Genomic DNA, 20757 nt, shown 5'->3' with positions numbered 1-20757 from the left:
GAGGGAGGAAGGAAGGAAGGAAGGAAGGAAGGAAGGAAGGAAGGAAGGAAGGAAGGAAGGAAGGAAGGAAGGAAGGGAGGGAGGGAGGGAGGGAGGGAGGGAGGTAAAGAAGGAAGACCGACAAAGATCTATTACTGAGTGTATATGCTTGTGTACTCACAGAATATTAATTAGATCCTTCTGCAATATCTGCAATACCTTATCAACAAGTCACAAAGGTGCTGTTTAGAGCAGGAAGATTATCTAGAGGATGATGCACAGTTTTATTTGTCCCCTTCATCTGTTTTCCAAAGATCTACTTGGCAAAGAAGCTCCTAGTCCTCAAAGGGACTGAGCAGATATGTCAGTCTCTTCTTATCAGGAATGTGGCCAGTTAATCTTTCCTCTCCCCAGAGCTACCTGCAAAGCAGAATAAAGGATATAAAGAGCCACTGTACAGTGTACTGGCTGGAGGTAGAGAGAAGATGGAAGCCAGAGTAAGAGTAATCAGCTGTTATTGTCAGGTGCTGACTGTGTTTGAAAGAAAGAGAGACTTTCAGCTGTATTCCACCAGGCTTGTCACCTCCTAAGAGAGCAAGAAACACTTTGAGAAGCTGAGATTTCGTGTGTCGTTAGAAGAGACAGGGAGTCCCATTGCTTTCTTTTCAGCACCTGTGAAAAGATTTTAGGCTGATGTGGACAATGCATTTACAAGTTTTGTCATTGCTTTTCATGTTACAAATGACAGAGCCAGAATTGCTCAATAGCTGAACTAGGTATGTGTATTTATACACACATATAAATTTAAATTGCAGCACAATTTGCAAAATGATCCTTCAGTCTTGCTAGAGTCGAGACACATTCTATCCACATTGTACACACTAATATTTTGATTTGAACAAAATAATTTTGATTTCAAAGATCTCATTCTAGGCTTTCTACAAGCAATATGTTTAAATGCCCACCACACCAACATTAGCCTGTTTTTAAGATGGTTTACAAATGACTTTGCACACACCATTTCCCTCTTCTTCAAAGACATAAGTAATCGATACTTTGATAATTTCAATAGACATTAAAATGGCTTACACATACTGGTGCTGTGCAATTCATTTCTCTATCAACTTTGCTTCCAGGAGCCTGGAGAGATAGAAACTGATAGTAGAAACTTTTGGGTTTCTATCAACAGTTTAACATCCCCCCCCCATTTGCAGATTCTGCATGAAGTACTTCACCCATTTTCTCTACACCACTACGAGCTCCATCGCATCCCCCTCACCTCCTATGAACTTTATAGCAGTGGAGATGGCCACGTGCCAGTCACAACCCCAAGTGTCTGAAGTACTTTCACCCCAAACACTTGACATTCTGAGAACACAAACTCCATTTAGCGGCATTCAAACTCAAGTTCTTCATGCAGCTTTAAAGACTGGATGCCAAGGAGGGGATTGATAGGAGCACATTCCACATTGCTCCCAGTAGAGTGCTTATACACAGGTGGGAAGTACCCTCTCTCCTTTTCCTCAACTCACTAGGATCCTTCCACCTGTCTCTCTGGTACAAATCTGGCCCAGTCTTCACACCTGAAACATCCAAACTTGGAATACATTTGGGCCACAATCCTGCCGTGGCTTTCCCAGCACCGAGGATACATGCTCACAGCCATGGACTTAACACCATCACGCGGGAATTCAGTTCCCCTTCTCGTGTGGCACGAACCCTTTCCTTCTAATACAGCCTGAGAACCTGTTTGTTTAGGGAGTTGGAGCTGGAGAGCAGGGCTGCTAAAGGACTGTGAGACCATAGATTTCAAGGCTTCTGTCTCTCACTGGGGGAAACAAACAGCTCTGGGGAAAACTGAACCACAGTGCAAATTAAGGAATTGTACTAGTGTCCACTTGGTGCAGTGTCAGCCTCTGGCCACGTATGTACAGTATGTATTTGGTTTCAGAGCTAAATGCCAGTTTCTTCCCTGTTGTCACCCTGGGCATTCGTGCTGCTGTATGGTGATTGGTCTCTTGTATTCAGGCATCTGTTCTGTGACCTATAGTCATTTAACAGGTCTCCTCACAACCTTGTTTTTCTGATCCAGCTGACCTCGGGAGGAAGACCACATTATTATGTGTCCTACCGAAGGAATGCATTCACCCAAATGAAGCTTCCCAAATACGCGTTGCCCAAGGTATGAGTTGTTCTTTTTCCTTTTACTTCTTGCCTCCAGTGTCCACATAGCCCTGCCTCCACCCAGCTTCCACCTTGTTGGTTTTCCAGAATCATCTCTCACGGCTGCTCATCTCTGTTTCCTATGTTGTGGCTTCCTTTCTTTTATTGTTTGTGTCAGTTTCTCTGCTCTCTTTCTCTCTGCCTTTTAGACTCTCACATTCTCCTCCTCTCCCTTGGTCTTTGAAGTAGGAGCTGTAGCACCTGACTGGATGAGTAAGCAGTGTGTTTTGCTTTTCAATATGCAGTATTGAAAACTTGCTTTCCAATATTAAGCATTTTCAAAGAATTTCTTTTCAAAGCATTTCTATCGAGGCAGCAATAAACATGTTGGCCCCCTGGTGTACAGTCAACAGGTGGGCCGCATCATGTGGTTGTTGTTAATTGTTTCCTGCTAGGGGTTACAGCCACATGGCAGGAACTTCTGCTTTCTTTCTCAGTGAGAGACTCAGGAGACTGTGCTTGGAGTTCTGAGGCACAGACCTGCAGAACTTTAACAACAGTTAAAGACTGTCGGTGGCTGACACCATCCCCAGGCTGTCTTGCCTGGAACAGTGAAACACTCTGTTAATATGGAGCTCCACCTAGTGGACTTCAGTCTGACAATACCCATGTGCATCCCTGGGCATTTCTGTGGCCAGGTTTTATGAATCACTTGTGGCTTAGTTTCAGAACAAGAGAGATGTATGTGCAAGAGGTGAAGACAAGAGTGTTCTTGTCTCTTTCTCTTGTGTTTTTGCAGTTGCCATTGTAGTAAGCCATCTTGGACTAACACCAGCTATTTAGATCCTCAGGAGATTATATTACAGGCATAGCATAAGTGTACAGCAGGAATGCTCTCCAGGAGAAATGATAATGCAAAATGTCTCCAGTTTATCCAAGCAGAAATCCCTTATTGGACCAACACTCTACCCCATACCTTATCAGTGAAGGATGAGTGTCTATAGATCATAGTCCATTAGAGGTAATGTCATACATTGGAACACCCTATTAACTCAAATCCACTCTATCCATGCTAACAGTTATTGTTTTCAGCTTTTGAAAGATTAGCAGCTATGGTAATTACCCAGAATCAGGTCTGTGAGAGTTTGTACATTTAAGTTCTTGCTCTTGATTTGCATAATTGTTTTTTTCTTTTCCTTAGTAAGGTAAGAATTACCAACAGTGATATTTTACCTTGGATGAAAATTAGATGCACCTCATATGCAAGAGGAAAACTAATTATTTTTTAAAATAAAATATCCCATGATTATCTCCTAGGATTCTCTCCTGAGGGAGATCAATGCATTACCTTGTAAGTAAAACAGAGCTGCCTCCTACCCTGAGTCATTTCTTTTGAGAAAAAAAAATGAAGCATTTGACTCACAAAATGTACATTTAAAAACAAGAATTATACTCAATGCCACGAGATCGTCTGGGTCAAGAGTAAGAAACTAAGTCCTGAAATAGCAGATTTTACTTATCTTATGATCATGCCTAGCATGATCACATGTTCTTTAAGTAGAAATCTTCACCCAAACCAATTGTACCACTTGTTTGTGTCTGTCTGTCTGTCTGTCTGTATGTCTATCTATCTATCTATCTATCTATCTATCTATCTATCTATCTATCTATCTATCTATCTATCTATCTGTCTATCTATTTACTTCTATTCCTATAAACATAAAGTCATAACGACTATTGTTAAAACATAGACACTATGTTGAAAATGAACTTTACAACTTGGTTGGGGGAGAGAGAAGAGGTGGAAAGGTGGGGAGGGAAGGGATGGTAGGGGAAAAACAAAGGAGGGGGATAACAATGCTGGATAGGAAATGTACTCATTACTCATGCAACTATAACCCCTCTGTACAGTATCTTTACAATAAAAATATATATTAAAAAAGAAAACCCAGAAGAATATTTTTTTGTCAGTCATGGGGTTTGAACTCTTAGCTGGGGTGCTGTCCCTCAGCTCTTCAGCTCAAGGCAAGTGCTCTACCACTTGAGCCACAGTGCCATTTCCAGTTTTCTGAGTGGTTTATTGGAGTGAGATTCTCACGGACTTTCCTGCCTGGGCTGACTTTGAAATGCCATCCTCAGATCTCAGCCTCCTGAGTAGCTTGGATTACAGGTGTGAGCCACCGGCACCCAGCTTAAGAATAATTTTTTAAACTAAAAAAACAACAACAACATAGTACCACCATCTTCTCCATGGTAAAACTATTGTATATTGTATGTTGGATCCAAAAACATGGAGAGAAGAAGCCTCCTTGGCCGAAGAAGCATGGTATATAGTAGTTTAAAATCAGAGCAATTCTTGTGGCTGTGTACTGGAGACTTGGGAGATGAGCACTTTGCTTTCCTTGTCCAAGGGCATCTCAAAGATTGTTGCTGACAGCTGTCCCCTGTAGCATCTAGCCAATCTGGAAGGCAAAGTTCTACTTTGAACCTGAATCTGCTTCCTATCCCTCCTCCTCCCCAGAGAGCATGTTCCCTGACTCAGCCTCATTTGAGCTCTGAAAGCAGAATGAATGCAGTGATTAATCTTACTTGTTACCACAAAAATGGGAACTAGCATGGCAAATGAGTAAATTATTTGGTCTAGGTGGGTGTGTATTATCTAAAGCAAGGAGATGCCTCATTAGAGTCCCATCACACCTTCAAAGAAAAGCCCCCGAGGGGACGGAGTGAGCCTCTGAAAAAGTGCCTGCATTGCTTCCATAGCCTTCTATCCAGCCTCCATGCTGCCCCTTGAAAAGAATGAGGCTGAATGAACAATGTGCTGAATGAAGGCATGGAGACCAACCTGCACTTTCATGTTCATTTTCTCTAATCATCAGCTGTCATTGGGTCAATTCTTGAAAGACTTGACTTTCCAGATCTGTGTTAAAAACGAATTACTAAAATAATAGTAAAGCAAATGCCAAGCAGGGAGAGGGCTTAATTTTAATACTGCTGCTAACACAGTCAACCCTGTACTAGGAGTAGGGAACCTTTTTTTTCTTTCGTTTTCCTCTCTGCTCAGGGACCTCTGGATAGTCACATCAGCATTCATGGGCCATGCAAAGTTATCAATACAGACAGATGATCCATGGGAAGCTGATGAACACCTCAGCATCTATTCCATCATGTATCAAATGATTTTGAGCAATGTGCATGCCCAGATGTTTCCCAAACCCTGCTAGACAGAAGCAGAGTGGCAGTTTCCTTTCTCGTCACTTACTCGGGTCTCATTCCGAGCTGCTCAAGTGAGATAAATGAGGCAATCCATATGAAAGTGCTTGGAGCATTTTGGAGGACAGATACTCTATAAAAGCAAGGTAATATTATTATTAGTATAGATCTAGTTGTCTCCAAGGTGGAAGATAGATGTGCCGCAGAATGCAGGTGGTATGATGCTGCCTTAATTTGAGAAAGGCGATTCAGATTTGGACCTTCATCTGTCACTAAACTTGCTTTGAAACCTTGAGTCGGTGATTGATCAATGTGCCTTATCCTCATAGTCTTCTGAATAGGAGCTTATGCAAAATAATACTTGGTCAGATGTGTAATGCAGAATAAAAGGTCTTAAGTGATGCTCTGTAAAAATTTAGTCCTGTGATCAAATAAGTTTAAAACGGAAATGAATTCCATTATGCATTCTTTCTCTGTAGACTTAATAGGCTCATGGCTATATGGGAGATATTCTAATAGCCTCTTAGTAAACTAACGCCCTTTAATTCAGCATTAATTCAACATTTCATCCCCAGGTGTAATGGCACACAACTGTGATCCTAGCACTCAGATAGAGGTAGGAATATCACAATTGGTGGCCAGCATGACCTATATACGAAATCCGCATTTTAAACAAAACATCAGCAAGATCCCATCTTATTCTACAAATGTGTAAGTCAGTATAAGAGAAAGAACACACTCTCCTTTTTATTTGGTCAGTCACAGATCTTGAACTCAAGGCCTGGGCTTTTTCACTCAAGGCTAGCACTCTAGCTCTTTAAGACACAGCACCACTTCCAGCTTTTTCTGAGTAGTTTATTGGAGATAAGAGTCTCACAGACTTTCCTGCCCAGGCTGGCTTTGAATCACAATCCTCAGATCTCAGCCTCCTGACTCACTAGGATTATAGGCAGGAGCCTGTAGACGTAGAATTAAGTGAGCAGGGGAAAAAAGGTGATATTTGAATATGAATTGAATACTTTGATTAAAATTTGTACTACCAACATCATTAAAAAGATCCAAAATCCATTTCATGTAAGTACACTATAGAACGAGAACAGGAGAGTTGTTCACTTTCCCATCCATATGGAGAGATACATTGTTATCATTATGTGACTCTTTCTCCGAGTGACCTAGATCAAAACACTTGCTTTTCTATTTACTACTTTATAGTGAGGAGGGCCACCAGGTAGAAATTATAAGCACAGACAGAACTCCCCTTTCATGAATAAGTAACTAAACTAATATCTGAACTGAAGGTACAATGAAAAATTTAGATTAGAAGTTTGGGACAATTTTCAACACTGGAGAGGTCAAGGCAGATTTTTGACCCTCCTGAAACTGGTCAAGGGGAGAGCCTGGTCTATCAGTGAGGATCTGCAGAGTCAGCTACGTGATAGCCAAGAATCTTTCCACATTTTGACTCTGTATTGGAGATGGAGTCTTCTTTTTTTGTTTTGCTTTGTCTTGTTTCTTCTTTGGAAGTTGTATTATACACTGCTTGGGCCAGAGAACAAAAGACAACTGAAAACCTTTGAACAGCCATCCCTAAACAAGAGAGCAAGCCTTAGTCAGAGACAGCCAGTGTGAGGTCTGCGTTAGCCTCTACTAGTATAGAGTTCTGAATAAGGAAGAAAGGATTGAGAATTCTCATCTCAAGAGGAGCACACACTACCTCCATGTTCCCCTCATTTTGTTTCTGTCTTCCAAGACCACTGGAAACATTCATTTGAAGACTAGTTTCCCTCCTGCTTTATTTCAGAGATCATGCAAAGCTTCTCAAAGTCAGCCATGTTGATGAGCAGTTAAGTCATAGTTCTCTGGGCATCACTTTGCTTCTAGAGGCACCTCAGAAGCTGCTGAGCCTTTGGGCAATGCTTTCCAAGCTTAAATGTACATGCAGTGAGTACTTTTATTCAGGAAGTGGGGCCTGAGGTTTTATATGTCTACCTGGTTTGCAGGCAATATCCATGCTACTTGCCCAGACATCATGGAAAGAGATTTCAAGGCTTATCTGTTTCCTTTCTGTCTTCAGATTATCCTTATGTTTGCCCCATCTAGAAAGCCTTCTGAGCAAGAACTGTGTTTGAACTTGAAAATGCATCAGAATGATTGGCTCTCTACAGTCATATCTATTTATGAAAGTACTGTTCAAATTAGCTAACAAAACAGTAAATTTATAGCTGAGCTAAGGGTCTCTCTGTCCTATTTTCTCATGACCCTATTGTCTGACCCTCCATGTGACAAAGAAAATACATGATCAATATTTAGCTAATTATTACTTCTTATCCATGCAAAAGGAAATTCCTTGCCTTCCATCAAAGTATCTCTGTCTATTACATTCCACCAGTTTTAGGTACAAGCCAGGTTAACATATGGAGCATCTCTTCCCTCTTCACTTCCTGTGTCTCTCTGCAGGACATGCATGTCATCAGCACTGATGAGAACCAAGTGTTTGCTGCTGTCCAAGAATGGAACCAAAATGACACCTATAATCTCTACATCTCCGACACGCGTGGTGTCTACTTCACCCTGGCCTTGGAGAATGTCCAGAGCAGCAGAGGCCCTGAGGGCAATGTCATGGTTGACCTCTATGAGGTATGTCACTGGGCAGATGTGATTCTGGACACTTGTGTGTGGTTCCTGGCCTGACTGGTGAGCTGACTGCCATCTCGTAATATTGGATCTACATTGCATGTAGCTCAGTACACTCAGGGAATAAAGTGCTTACAGAGGGTTTGGTTTTGCTTTTCTGTAACTAATTTGCGATCTATAGAACTCTTTTTCTGGACAACGTCTTCAAGATATGAAATCCTAGAAGACTTGGAATGTTCCGCACATGCTGCTTACAAGCTGTTTTGAAGGGCAGACAGCATGGGACACAATGGGGTGGTGGGCAGCATTCTCTTATCTCTCTCTGAGGAAGAGTGGAGGAATGGGGACATCTGGCAGGCCATCACAGTACTTCTTAGTATGAAAGACTTCTTAATTCAGTAATCTCCCCTTGTTAATAACATTCCTGTCCCTGGACCTGGGAATGAGATAAGCTTAATAGGTTCTTTTTCCTAACCCTGGGTTAAAAAGGGAATTAGCAAACAATTGCAAAACCAAAAGGGGTAACATAACTCCCCTGAGACAACTGTAGAGCTTTTGTTTCTCTTTCTCTCCCTCTCTTTGATATATCTTTTTTTTCTGGTCTTGGGGCTTAAACTCAGATCCTAGGCACTGTTCCTGAGCCTCTTGGTGCTCAAGGCTAGTGATCTACCACTTGAGCCACAGTGCCACTTCTAGATTTTTCTGAATAGTTTATTGGAGATAAGAGTATCACAGAGCTATATGAGCCTCATGGGCTTTTCTGCCCAGGCTGGCTTCAAACCTCAATCCTCAGATCTCAGCCTCCTGAGTAGCTAGGATTACATAGCCTTATAGGCATAAGCTGCCAGTGCCTGGCTTCAAAGCATTTCATTTAAAATAAAATCGTATTTGTTAGAATAGTCAGCTTTCATGACAAGCACCAGAGCTTTAGTTGATTTCTTAAAGCACAGTTAGGTAGAAAATAAAAAGCTACTTTGGGGGGCTGAAATTTAGCCATTTGTCATTCTTTTTATGGGCTATGAAAGATTTATAATGGGTTGTAATGAGCCATTTAAAAACATATTCAGGATCTGAACAGCACAATCATATACCTATGTTCTATCTAAAAATAATCTAAAAGGATTCAAAGATGTGTAGTTATTATGACACTACCATTTAGCTGAGGATTAGGTTTAAGAAGTCAAGTGGTTGTTTGTATAAGAAGAAGCAAGGAAGTTATGTCCATATGAAAGAAACCAATTTCATTTCCGAAAATCAAGCTTAGCATCACAATTCTTCTTAGTGTTTTCTATTTTCCTTGTTCTTCAGCTCATAAGCAGGCTATTTTTCAAAACTTCACTCTGTATATAAATACAGGTCAGGAAAGTGTAGGTCCAATCTGGAATCAAAATATTTGTAATGGACTTTTGAAAGACTAGTGTGGACTTAGATTGTGTGCATATATTTAGAAAAAGGGAATGCAAGTCTTTCCATATTTTCCCATTTTTTCTATTCTTCTTTTTCTAGTCTTCCCATGGTTCAGCTAAAATTGGTATCAAACATATCAGCCTCAAACTAATCATGTAGTCTAGAAAACATCTACTTATACTGTTCAATTTCTAATTTGGGGGTTCAATTTGATACATGTCTTAGTTTTAGGATTCAATCTGCCTGGATTTAAATCTTTCCTATGCTGCTTGTATGTATTTTTTTCAGACAAATTCATGCCTTCTGTCCTGTAATTGCCCTGATTCAAATACTGAGGTTAATACTGGATTTCACTGATGATGGGGTGAATTAATCTTGTGAAGTACTAACTATAATGTCTGAAATACAGTAATGCTCAATAATTTACAATTAATGTTAATTAGTTCATATTATGTTCCAGTGTGCCTAAACAGATATACAATATTCTACTCTTAGAATATCTCCTTTAAATCGACTCACAGGAGTTTAAAAAATCTATGTACATTGTTTAAATTTTCAACATATTTCAATAATTTAAAATTTCTCCTTCAACTCCTGGTAGCAAATTATCATGGCCACCTAAGCATCTTTAACAATAACTAGTTGCTTTCTTGTAAACAAGTGAAACTTGCCACATTTCTCTCCTCATCAGTAAATTAACATTGAAATTAGAAGTATATTTTATCCAAGTTCCTTACCTTCTCTTCACTTGATCCCACACTTACAATCTAAGTATCTTGTCCAAATGCCCAGGTGCCATGAAGTCACAGCAACTATCAATCTACCACTCCAAACACCGCTCTACTTCTGGCTTTTTTGTGCTTAAGTGGAGATAAGAGTCTCCCTAGACTTTCCTGCCAGGGCTGGCTTTGAACTGCAATCCTCAGATCTCAGCCTCCTGAGTAGCTATGACGATAGATGTGAGCCATCTTTGGCGCCCAGCTAGAATAGAGTCTTGGAATACATTTTTTTCCAACAGAAGTACAAACCATATCAGTTGGTCCTTTGATGATGGGGATGATAACTGCTTTTCGCAAATAGTTTTCTGGATTCAGACATGGGTATCAGGTGTGGGATGAGAAGAGGAGGCAGGGTGACCTCTAGACACGGCAAACATTTCTTTATTAATTCTGTATTCCCTCTGTGTATCCCTCTTGCAGTTGACTGTCTGTAGGGAAACTGCTGCCTCTTCTTATCATCACTTTGAGCAATGGCGTGACCGTATTATGTAAAGGTGTTCTGCATCCTGGGGCCGGGAGAGAAATGCCTTTGTTTTATTAGCCTGACAGTTCACAGCACGTTGAATTGAAATGGATGTGATCAGAACAGCAGCGCTGTATCTGCTGATTACCTAGATAGAAAGAATATTGGCAGACACAGAGCCTGGCACAAATGTTCCCTTAAATCTGATTGTTCTGGCTAGCAGGGAGCTGAAAGCCATCTAGCATGAATTTCCCAGTAGAATTGCGATGAATGATGAGAGCTTAGAGATGAATGAAAAGCAAGAAAATCCATAAATGAATTAATCAGGAGTAGATATGAGCAACATCTGAGGTGGAGGTGACAGGGATAAAAAGAAAACCCTCAGGATGCATGTCTGCACCTATTTGGGGTGACTGAGGAGGGGCCGCCATTGTTTATATGCTCTTTCATGGTTACTCCCTGCTATTCCTGGATCCACACGCTCTTTAAGCTATTTTTGTAAAGGCTAATGTTTAAATAACTGGATGGGTATATACATCGAGAATATATACAAAAAAAAGCAGTTTCCTAAGGTTTCCTTGTTGAAATACCAGCATTGTCCCTTAGTGTGAATTGAGAGTCAAGAAACGTGAGCCAGGAATATTGAACATAGAGCAAATACAGTAAAAAATGGAATAGGATATTTGGGATGCCATTATTCACAAAGCACAGTGCAAATAACTTTCCATTTTTTTTATTTAGTCTATAACTCTAAGATACAGGGACTACTCCACTTTCTTATCATTAAATAGAGACTGAAAGAATACAGCCACTGTTAAAGACAAAGCAAATTAAAGTCCTAAATTTAAGTGTATTCAAATTCTAATCTACAAAATGCCATGACTGCTGAAAGATCATTATCTGGAATAGTATTTGCAGTGGATGAGTAAAAATTGTTGAGATGGAAGTTCACTGCAGGGCAGGTTAGGGTTAAATTTTTTTCCCACCAATGGGAGAACAAACTGGTCTTGGGATTAAAAAAAGAAGAAAAAGAGAATCAGTAACCGATGGTTCTGGTGGTAGCCGAAGAAGAAAAGATGTGATAATTGTGCTTGCAATGTGTGATTCTTAGTGTATTTGTGTCATGCGAATGATGAAAGGGAGTTTGACAGTTTTGGACAATATCCTTCCTCCTTTGGGATGGGAATATTAATTAATGATGATGAAGAACGCTGTGGCTTAATGGACAATGACAGTTCATGCCAGCTGAGTGGGAGGAAGTTGCTGGGAGTGCAGCCACCTGGTTGAGAAGTTCAGAATGCACACAAAGTGTGCCTGCAGGACAGAAGCATGGTGTGTGTCAGGAAAGACACAAAGCTCTTTTAAAAAGAGAGAACTCAGCCATCATGCTCATGGATCTTACACCATGATTTCTTAGAGAAAAGACATCTCTTTTAAGCCAGAGTAGGGAGCAGGAAAGACAAATACTCTCCAACCTAAAGTTTCCCCCCACACACAGGATACAGAATAGTAAATTATCTTCCTAGAAGTAAAGTGTTATTTGAGCAAGTAAAAGTGAAGAAAGGTCATTTAGACCTTTCCGTGTCAGATGGGTCCCCCAGTTCCACAGGCAATCCCAGCTCTTTGTCAGTAGGTGGCTGGGAGCTTTACTTTTGAAAATGAAAACATTCCATTCCCGAGTCCAAAGCAGTCAGGGTCTTTAAAATATTCTTTTCTTGCCAGGCAGCAGTGGCTCCCACCTGTAATCCTAGGTACTCAGCAGGCTGAGATCTAAGGATCCTGGTTGGAAACTAGCCTGAGAGATTCTTATCTCTAAGTAACCACCAAAAACTCAGAAGTGTAGCTGTTGCTCAAATGGTAAAGCACCAGTCATTAGAGAATAAATAAATAAATAAACTGAAGGGACAGTGCCCAGGCCCTAAGTTCAAGCCTCAGTATCAGCACACATAAACATATATATGTGTGTTTGCGTGTGTGTGTGCACACACACGCACACACACAATCTTGGCTTCTGTGATAGTGAGTGTTAAATGCTTTTGAGACTTCTGCTATGACATTTACCCATAGGAGAAGAAAAGAGACAAACATAGCTTATAAACACATTTGTCCTCAGAAATCTTTATGCAAAATTTAACAGGAATAAAATGTCATAGGCCTTTCCTAACAGGGAGATAAACTCTCAACATTAGGATGGATCGTTTTCATGGAAACAGCTACTTTGGACAGTTTCTGAACAGATGAAGGCATCACTTCCGTGGGTCATACCACCATTCATACCCATACCATCCGAGCCCTGCTCCGTTCCTTAAACATGCACAGGGATGGATATGGAGAAAAGTTATCTGGCAACCTAAATGTGTTCCCCCATTCACACTGGAACTCGAATCCTCACAACCACATGCGCACGCACACACACACACATGAGAAATGACATGTACACACATATATTTCAGTATTTGGGGCAGCAATACCCTTTAGATAGAAATTTTATAGAGATTCCAAGAAAGAAAATATAATAAGTTACAAAAAATGCTTTGGAGCAAAGTGCCCTCATGCATAGAGCTAGCAGTGAGAAACATAAAAGGTGGATTCATCATGCTCACAGATAGAGCGATAGCAAAGACACAAAAACCGAAGAACAGGGGTGACCATCTCTGTACACCAGGCCACAGCAGCAAAACAATAAGAAGACAACCTCAAATAGAGTCCTTTGGAAAATAAGCAGGCCCTCTCCTGCTCTATTCCCTGTTGACACACGTTCTCTCTACTTTGCCAAGTTTTTATTCTTCAAGATAAACCTGAAGGCCAAGCTGCCAAAGATGGATTACAAAACACAGCTCCCTGCTCAAGTGGCATTTGATAATGCCAAGCAGTCGGGGGCCAATAAAGTCACCACTTCTACAAATGAGCCAGCTCCTAAACGTGCACCACCCTGCCCTGACACTCTTGCCAAAAAAAAAAAAGAAAAGAAAGGTAGAGAAGCAGGAAGGGAAATAGGATAAAGCTGTTGAACTAGGTAATATTTTTATTCTTTCTATACTTATTATTGTAACGCTTTATGACATCGAATGGTTATGAGAGAGTCATTTCTCATTTCGGGGTTATGTATGCAGAAGAGACCAGCATGAACTGTGTGAACATTCTGATTTACTCCATTTAATTATTACAGAACTGGCATGTTGGTTGTATTTAAGAACATAACAGCCTCTTCAATATATGCAAAACTGGTAGGAAGTTTCCTGGTGAGTGGACCTTATGGAACTGAACCAGTGACTAACTACAGATTAGTTATAGTTTAACACAGGGTAGCTAGGCAGTAGGGCGCTCCTGGAGTTTATGGTTTCCATGTTTGTTTAAGATCTACAAGGTGCGAGAAATTGTGCTGGCTGCCGCTGATTGCCCACCGTGGCTTGCTTGTCTGAGGAGTTCAAAGTGTTCCTCTCCGCCACTCATTTAAACCATTTATTTGTTTAACAAACTTGTTCTAAAAGAGTGCAAATTTAGCCCAATTCTAAATTATCCCAGATGCTAGATCAGCAGGGACAAATTAATGAGGTCTGACCGTGTGGAAGGCACGGGCAAGACATGTGTCTTCTTCCATTGATTGAAACCCGATGGCTTTGAGTTGACAAACTCAGAGCCGTACTTAGGAAAGGATTTGGAAAGCCAGACAGAGCTGAGTCCAATGTTTCATGATCTTAATTAATTTTTATTTCCCCCTCAATTCCCCCATCCATAGGCATGGGCTCATGACAAGTATCAGAAGGCATATGTGTGAAGAACTAGGCAGAATGCTTGGTATTAACAAGGACTGAAGAGATGGCAGCTATTGTTTGACCCTTATGTTTCTAGTTATCACATTATAATTAAGAGAGCCGAGTTTAGTTAAATGGGTTCAAAAGCTATTAGCTTATTTACTTAACTTCCCATGTGTGCTCTAGATGGCTATGTACCTAAATCTTCATTTCTTGCCTCAAAATGTGGCTGATGATACATACATAAATAATACATATTTTGTGTATACACACACACACACACACACACACACACACACATGATTGAGTTTGAACTCAGGGCTAGGCATGTGCTCTACTACCTGAGCAACACCTCAAACCCATAATAACTTATGGAAATTCTGTCTCCTGTTCCTGTTCCTTAATGCTTAGATAGATGGGATGCATTACTGAATAGCACATCTCCATCCTTTTCCTCACTGCCTTCCACTTTACCTAGGTTGTGATCATTTCACACAAGGGAAATAAGGGTTTGGTAAACACTAGAAGACCTGCAAATGTAACATACAACTCATGATAACTGTTGCACGATTTTGATGATGTGCCGTTTGTTACTTCCTACCACACAAGAGTGAGAAAGCAATGGTATTTGCAGTGTTAAAATAAATAAATAAACTGTTTATGATGAGACACAGTGGTATTGTAAGAACATAGGTGGGATTGTTGGATGACTTAGGAAAAATATGGCTTCTTTAAAATGGACTTTGTCTTTGTTGTTAGTATGTTGGGTGACATGACAGAGAGACCTTTAACAAACAGATAAATAAAAAGTAATTATATCAAAGCCTTTAATTTTCATTGATAGCTCAGTAAATTAGGTATCACTAGAGGTAGGAGCTCTGAAGCCATAGTTCATATTACAGTCTCAGGACTTAGACTTCGTGGGTGTCCTTGGACAGTGTGACCTGATCTATGAGTGCCTGAGATTTCCTCATGTGTGACATAGAATAAGTGATTCTTAAACAGGAGGAATGTTATGAAGATTAAATGAGATAGAATCTTCAAAGTCTGGATGCTAGTTAAACATACAATAAAAGTCGTCTCAACTTAGTGATCACTTGCCAAGTAAAATGAAGGCTGGTTCATATTAGGGTAATAATAAGTCCCTGTTAATCTTGTATCATGACCCCAGTAAAACAAGGGCTACCTGCTATTGCTTTCTTTCTGACAGGTGGTGGAATTGTTGTATCTAAGCCTCCCCCATCCATTCTGACCCTATTTTTTTTTTATCCAAGACAAGTGCTCCTGGTTGAATTTGACAACCTAAATGTTTAGCTTCTGAAGGTAAATAAATATGTCCCTGCTTTTCAAATTGATGTATTTTTCAGCCATGTCAATTTTTCCCAGGTAGCAGGGATAAAGGGAATGTTCTTGGCTAACAAGAAGATTGACAACCAAGTGAAAACTTTCATCACGTACAACAAAGGCAGAGACTGGCGATTGCTGCAGGCGCCGGACACAGATCTAAGGGGGGACCCAGTGCACTGTTTGCTGGTGAGTCTTGCCGTTGGAGCAGAATTGCCCACACAGCAGAGGGCTGGAAATGGCAATGAGAGAGTAAAGATAGCTCTAGGATTTCCTCTCCATTGACGAATAAAATAAGCAGAGAAGAGTGAAGGCAAAGAGTAGAGAAAATGGTCACAGGGCTCTTTTAGGATAGGTCAGAACTTCCAGAATCCTTGTCTGCCTCCAAGATTTTTGTTTGTTTTGTTTTTTTGCTTTGAGGAAACAAACCAAAGGCTTTGTGTATGCCAGCTGCATGCTATCCCACTGAGCTACATTCCCAGATCAAGTTATGATGGAGACCTCAAATGGCAGTTTGAGGGACACATTCTTTTTTTTTTTTTTTTTGGGTCCGGTCGTGGGGCCTAAACTCTGGGCCTGGGCACTGTCCCTCAGCTCTTCAGCTCAAGGCTAGCGCTCTACCACTTGAGCCACAGCGCCACTTCTGGCTTTTTTCTTTTTGCTTATGTGGTGCTGAAGAATCGAACCCAGGGCCTCAAGCATGCAAGGCAAGCGCTCTACCACTGAGCCACCTTCCCAGCCCAAGGGACACATTCTTGAGTATGATAGCATACATCGCTGATGAGGCCACTACCTACCTGAATGCTTGGTCTCCTGAAAAAAAAAATCCTGTTTTCTACATACATTTAGTTGAAGAAGTGATGAGCTAGATGTGGAATTACATGCATATTTTTCCCCAAAGGAATGTTTTATCATTTTGAGATAAACGAGTAACTTAAAACAAGAGTTAAGAATCAATTATTTAGATCTGTTTTTGTTTTGTTTATAATATATCCTATTCATTTGTTTTATTCTTTAACACTTTGGGTGGGTAAACACTGTGGCTTATGAGGAAAATACAGCCCATCACATTTTTTAAACATAATGTTTACTTGAAACACGGTCATCCTTATTCATTTATGTGCTCTATAATTGATGACCTGGACAACAAAGCCTAAGTTGTGTCAGCATAAAGTTATTTGGATTGCCAGTGCGATGACAATTTCCATGAGAAGGCTCAAGGGTGGTTTTGCCATCAAGGAGTTTGCCGTCTTCTTATCTCTGAGTGAGAGGAAGGATTTCAGAGTCTCATCTCAGCCTTTGTACTAATGTCTGTTCTAATACTTGACACCACAATGGATACCTAGAAAACGCAGAAGGAGAGAAGGAAGACATTATTTTCAAACCAAGTATTCTTAGTTCATATGATCAGTTTCTACAAAACAGTTCAGAAGTTGTATTTAAGTTTACATAAAAGCAAGATCAGTACATACACATGGAAGAAAATGACCAGATGGTTTTTAGTAAGAAGTCCTGGGGTGATGAATTCTAGCTAGCTAGCTGGCTAGTTTCTATTTACTTTGATCTAGCTATCTTTTATAAAAAAAGATAGATATGTATCTATCTATCATTCATCTATCTGTCTGTCTGTCCGTCTGTCTGTCTGTCTGTCTGTCTGTCTGTCTAACTAACTAATCTACCCATCCTCGTTCACACTCCTCCCACTGTGCCAATTTCGGTTTTGTTCTCACTCAGCTTGTTTCCTTCTGCATCAGCAATCCTGGGCCCTCACTTTGCAGGTTAACCTGGCAGGGCTGTAGGTGGGTCACTCTCCCACTCGGGAAGATGCTGGCAGCCACAGCCTGACCTTATTGGTGGCAGAGGTTGTTTCAGTTGTCAGTGTGCATCAGGGAAGAACTCTAACATTCAGTCACCCATGCTGCTTCCATCCTTATTACCGGCAACTGGAGGAAAAACATCCAGCTATAATAGTGTGGGCACAAATCCACTATCAGACTAAGTAAACAAAACAGCTCTTGAGTGAATACGTACACTCTGAGACACATGATCCAGTAAGCTTGGGAAAAATAAACCAAGGCTGCCTTCCAAGTTCAACCAGTCCATGTTGGAACTCCGTGATGCTTAGCAAAGGTGCATGGGTGTTCTAGTACCTTCAAGTATCCAATACACCAACTATCTGGAGGGACAAATGACTATCAGAGAGAATTAACCATGTCAACTGAGCAGGCTTGCTCAGTGTCTTTGACATTGTAACTGGACTATTAGAAGTGGGCCTCATAATACAGAGCAAGGACCAGATGCTGATGGTTCATACCTGTAATCTTAGCTACTCAAGAGGCTGAGATCTGAGAGTTGCAGTTTGAAGATAGCCAGGACGGGAAAGTCTGTGAGACTTTTATCCACACTTAACTATTAAAATTTTTTTAAAAAATGGGGGCTGGGAAGGTGGCTAAGTGGTAGAGCGCTTGCCTTGCATGCATGAGGCCCTGGGTTCAATTCCTCAGCACCACATAAGCAAAAAGAAAAAAGCCGGAAGTGGTGCTATGGCTCAAGTGGTAGAGGGCTAGCCTTGAGCTGAAGAGCTGAGGGACAGCGCCCAGGCCCAGAGTTCAGGCCCCACGACCGGACCCCCCCCCAAAAAAAATAAAAATAAAGCCAAAAGTGGAGCTGTAATTCAAGTGTGCTAGCTTTGCACAAAACAAGCTGAGGGACAGTACCCCAGGCACTGAATTTAAGCTCTATGATAGGTTAAAAGAAACAGCTAACAGACAGTACCCAGGCACGGAGTTCAAGCCCCAGGATTGGGCACATACACACATAAAACAAAATGCCTAACTAAGATTTCTCTGTTCCATCTCCCAGAGTTATGAAGTCAGAACACTACGCCTTTACATAGATACATAGTGTCCGCTTCCATCCCATGTCCACAGTCACATAATCATTTTCCAGCTGATCATTTCCCAATCAGTGCCCCCTTTCTATCCAGCAATCTAAGCCACACAAAATAGCCAATGTGAACTAATGTAAAAAAATCCAATTTATAGAGATAACATATATAAATGTATCTACTTTAAGAGCATATATTGTTCAATGAATTTATATATATATATGTAATATTGTATATAACATATAAAATATATACATAGCCACCACCACAGTCAGAAATGGAACATTTTTCACCACCCTGAAAATTTCATCTGTGCTTTTTTTTCAGTTAAAACCGTACTTCCTCATGCAGAAAACAATTTACTTGTCTTTCTTTTGTGTGCTATATTTTTTTCTTTCTCAAATTATATGAAATCTCTCAACCTGAAGTTTTGCAAAGTAGAATGATATCCTTTCTTTACTTCACCTAGTGGTTTTCTAGTTTAAGTAGGATAAATCAACTACTTCATCATGACGTATAAGAATTCAAGCCATCTGATTTCTCTCTTCTTCAGTCTTGTCTCCAGGTTCTCTTCCTTCCTCACACACAGCCATGGAAAACAAAGACAGGTTTCTTCACAAACTCTGAACTTACTGTGTTCATTTATGTTTGAGGGTATTTACGTTTTTTAACTAGTTCTCTTAAAATGCCATCTTCTATTTCTTGGCATTCAGCTCTGCTTCTAAGACAGCTTTCCTGAAGATACACCGAAGTTATACTTTGCCCCAACTCTTCTTTTTTAATCAACATTATTCATCTGTGAACTCAGTGCCGACATTTGTTGACTTTCTGCTCACTTTCCCTGGTTAAATGTGAGCTCTGTGACCATAGGAAGAGTAAGTGTCTCTAAGAATCATGTTGACATATCAAAGGTGCTCAGTTCATGTGATATGTTTTGTGTGTCTGGAGTGAGCACTCTATTGAAAGTTGTTTCCCTTTTTTTTAGCTTTCACATTTGTATTGTAATGGAAGCCAGGCATTCCCTCTGACAGTTACCCCGAATCACTCCATCCTTCTTGAACTCATGGGTTCAAGTTGATCCAAAAGTTAATAAAATCAAGTGGCTCATTAAATGTGAGAAGACATGAATTACTGGGAGAGAGATGTACTCAGTCCTGTACGGCCCCTTCCTGCTCATTAATCTTGTTGCTTCGAGTAGATTCCATGCAAGCTTTAAAAAAAAAATTAGGCAGTAGAATGAGAAGGGAGGAAAAGGACAGAAAGAGTAAGGAACAGGGACCAATTCACTTTATAAAATCTGCCAAAAGTGCCAAATAGGAAAGAAAATTCTTCGAGCTACAGGAGACCTAGACAGTTAAAAATCTTCTTTAAGCTTGGGAGCTGGTGGCAGAAAGGAGATAAAAAGTGATTTTCGATTGTGAGCGCTTGAAAAGTGACAGTGTCACTGAAAGTGCAGCCTGGTGATTAGAAAAGAGATTTTCCAGCAGGGCTGCTACAAATGTGAAACAAGTTCAGAATTACAGCCCCAAATGGAATGTCCCTGGTAAAATGTATTCTATAGAAATAAGACATCCAGGGTAATTTGGGGCTGTACTTTTAGGACTTTCGGACTGATTGCCTGAAGGGCTCAGCTGGGATTTCTTTTCTCTGAAGACTGCATTGTACAATTAGATAGGGTATTACAGGTCATAGTCCACCTGCCTCCAAAGCCTCAGGATTGGACTCCCAAGAGGCACGATCTGAGCCGAGCTGAGCCTGTGACAAATTCAGGGACCCTGGTGGACGCACAGTTCATAGACAGAGGTCCTGGCATCTTTACGGATTCATGTTGGCAGAGTTTTGCTGGAGCAGCGCAGACAGCTGCCCCAGGAGATTTGTGCTTTTGTTTTCCCCTTCCATCATTCTGCTGGTGACACTAGGTGTTGTGCTGGGTTGGAGTGGGGCTGGCTACTGAAGACCCAGCCCATTGGCTTGCTGGCTTCCCTCCCCTTTGCATGGACTCTTTACTGAAGGACTAATTGACTCTGAACTCCAATACAGAATCAAAACCAGGTCTGAATTTGGGATGGCAGGATGTTGTAGAGTGCTGTTTGGGAATCTGCCTACTAGTTTGCTAACTATGTCCAGTCGTTT

General features: G+C 40.8%; 1 protein-coding gene across 1 annotated transcript in view; it reads left to right on the top strand.

The window, feature by feature from the left end:
* Sorcs1 (sortilin-related VPS10 domain containing receptor 1) overlaps nt 1–20757 on the top strand; it is a 481478-nt gene that overhangs the window by 376589 nt on the left and 84132 nt on the right. The window contains exons 8-10 of the mRNA XM_013017825.1: nt 2072–2161; nt 7813–7992; nt 15780–15926. Of these exons, the coding sequence (XP_012873279.1) occupies nt 2072–2161; nt 7813–7992; nt 15780–15926 (417 nt within the window). The remainder of the gene's footprint in view (nt 1–2071; nt 2162–7812; nt 7993–15779; nt 15927–20757) is intronic.

Source organism: Dipodomys ordii, unplaced genomic scaffold (assembly GCF_000151885.1).
Source record: "Dipodomys ordii isolate 6190 unplaced genomic scaffold, Dord_2.0 Scaffold36, whole genome shotgun sequence".
Lineage (NCBI taxonomy): Eukaryota > Metazoa > Chordata > Mammalia > Rodentia > Heteromyidae > Dipodomys > Dipodomys ordii.
The sequence above is the reverse complement of the archived record's forward strand: the minus strand, read 5'-3'. Positions and strand labels throughout refer to the sequence as shown.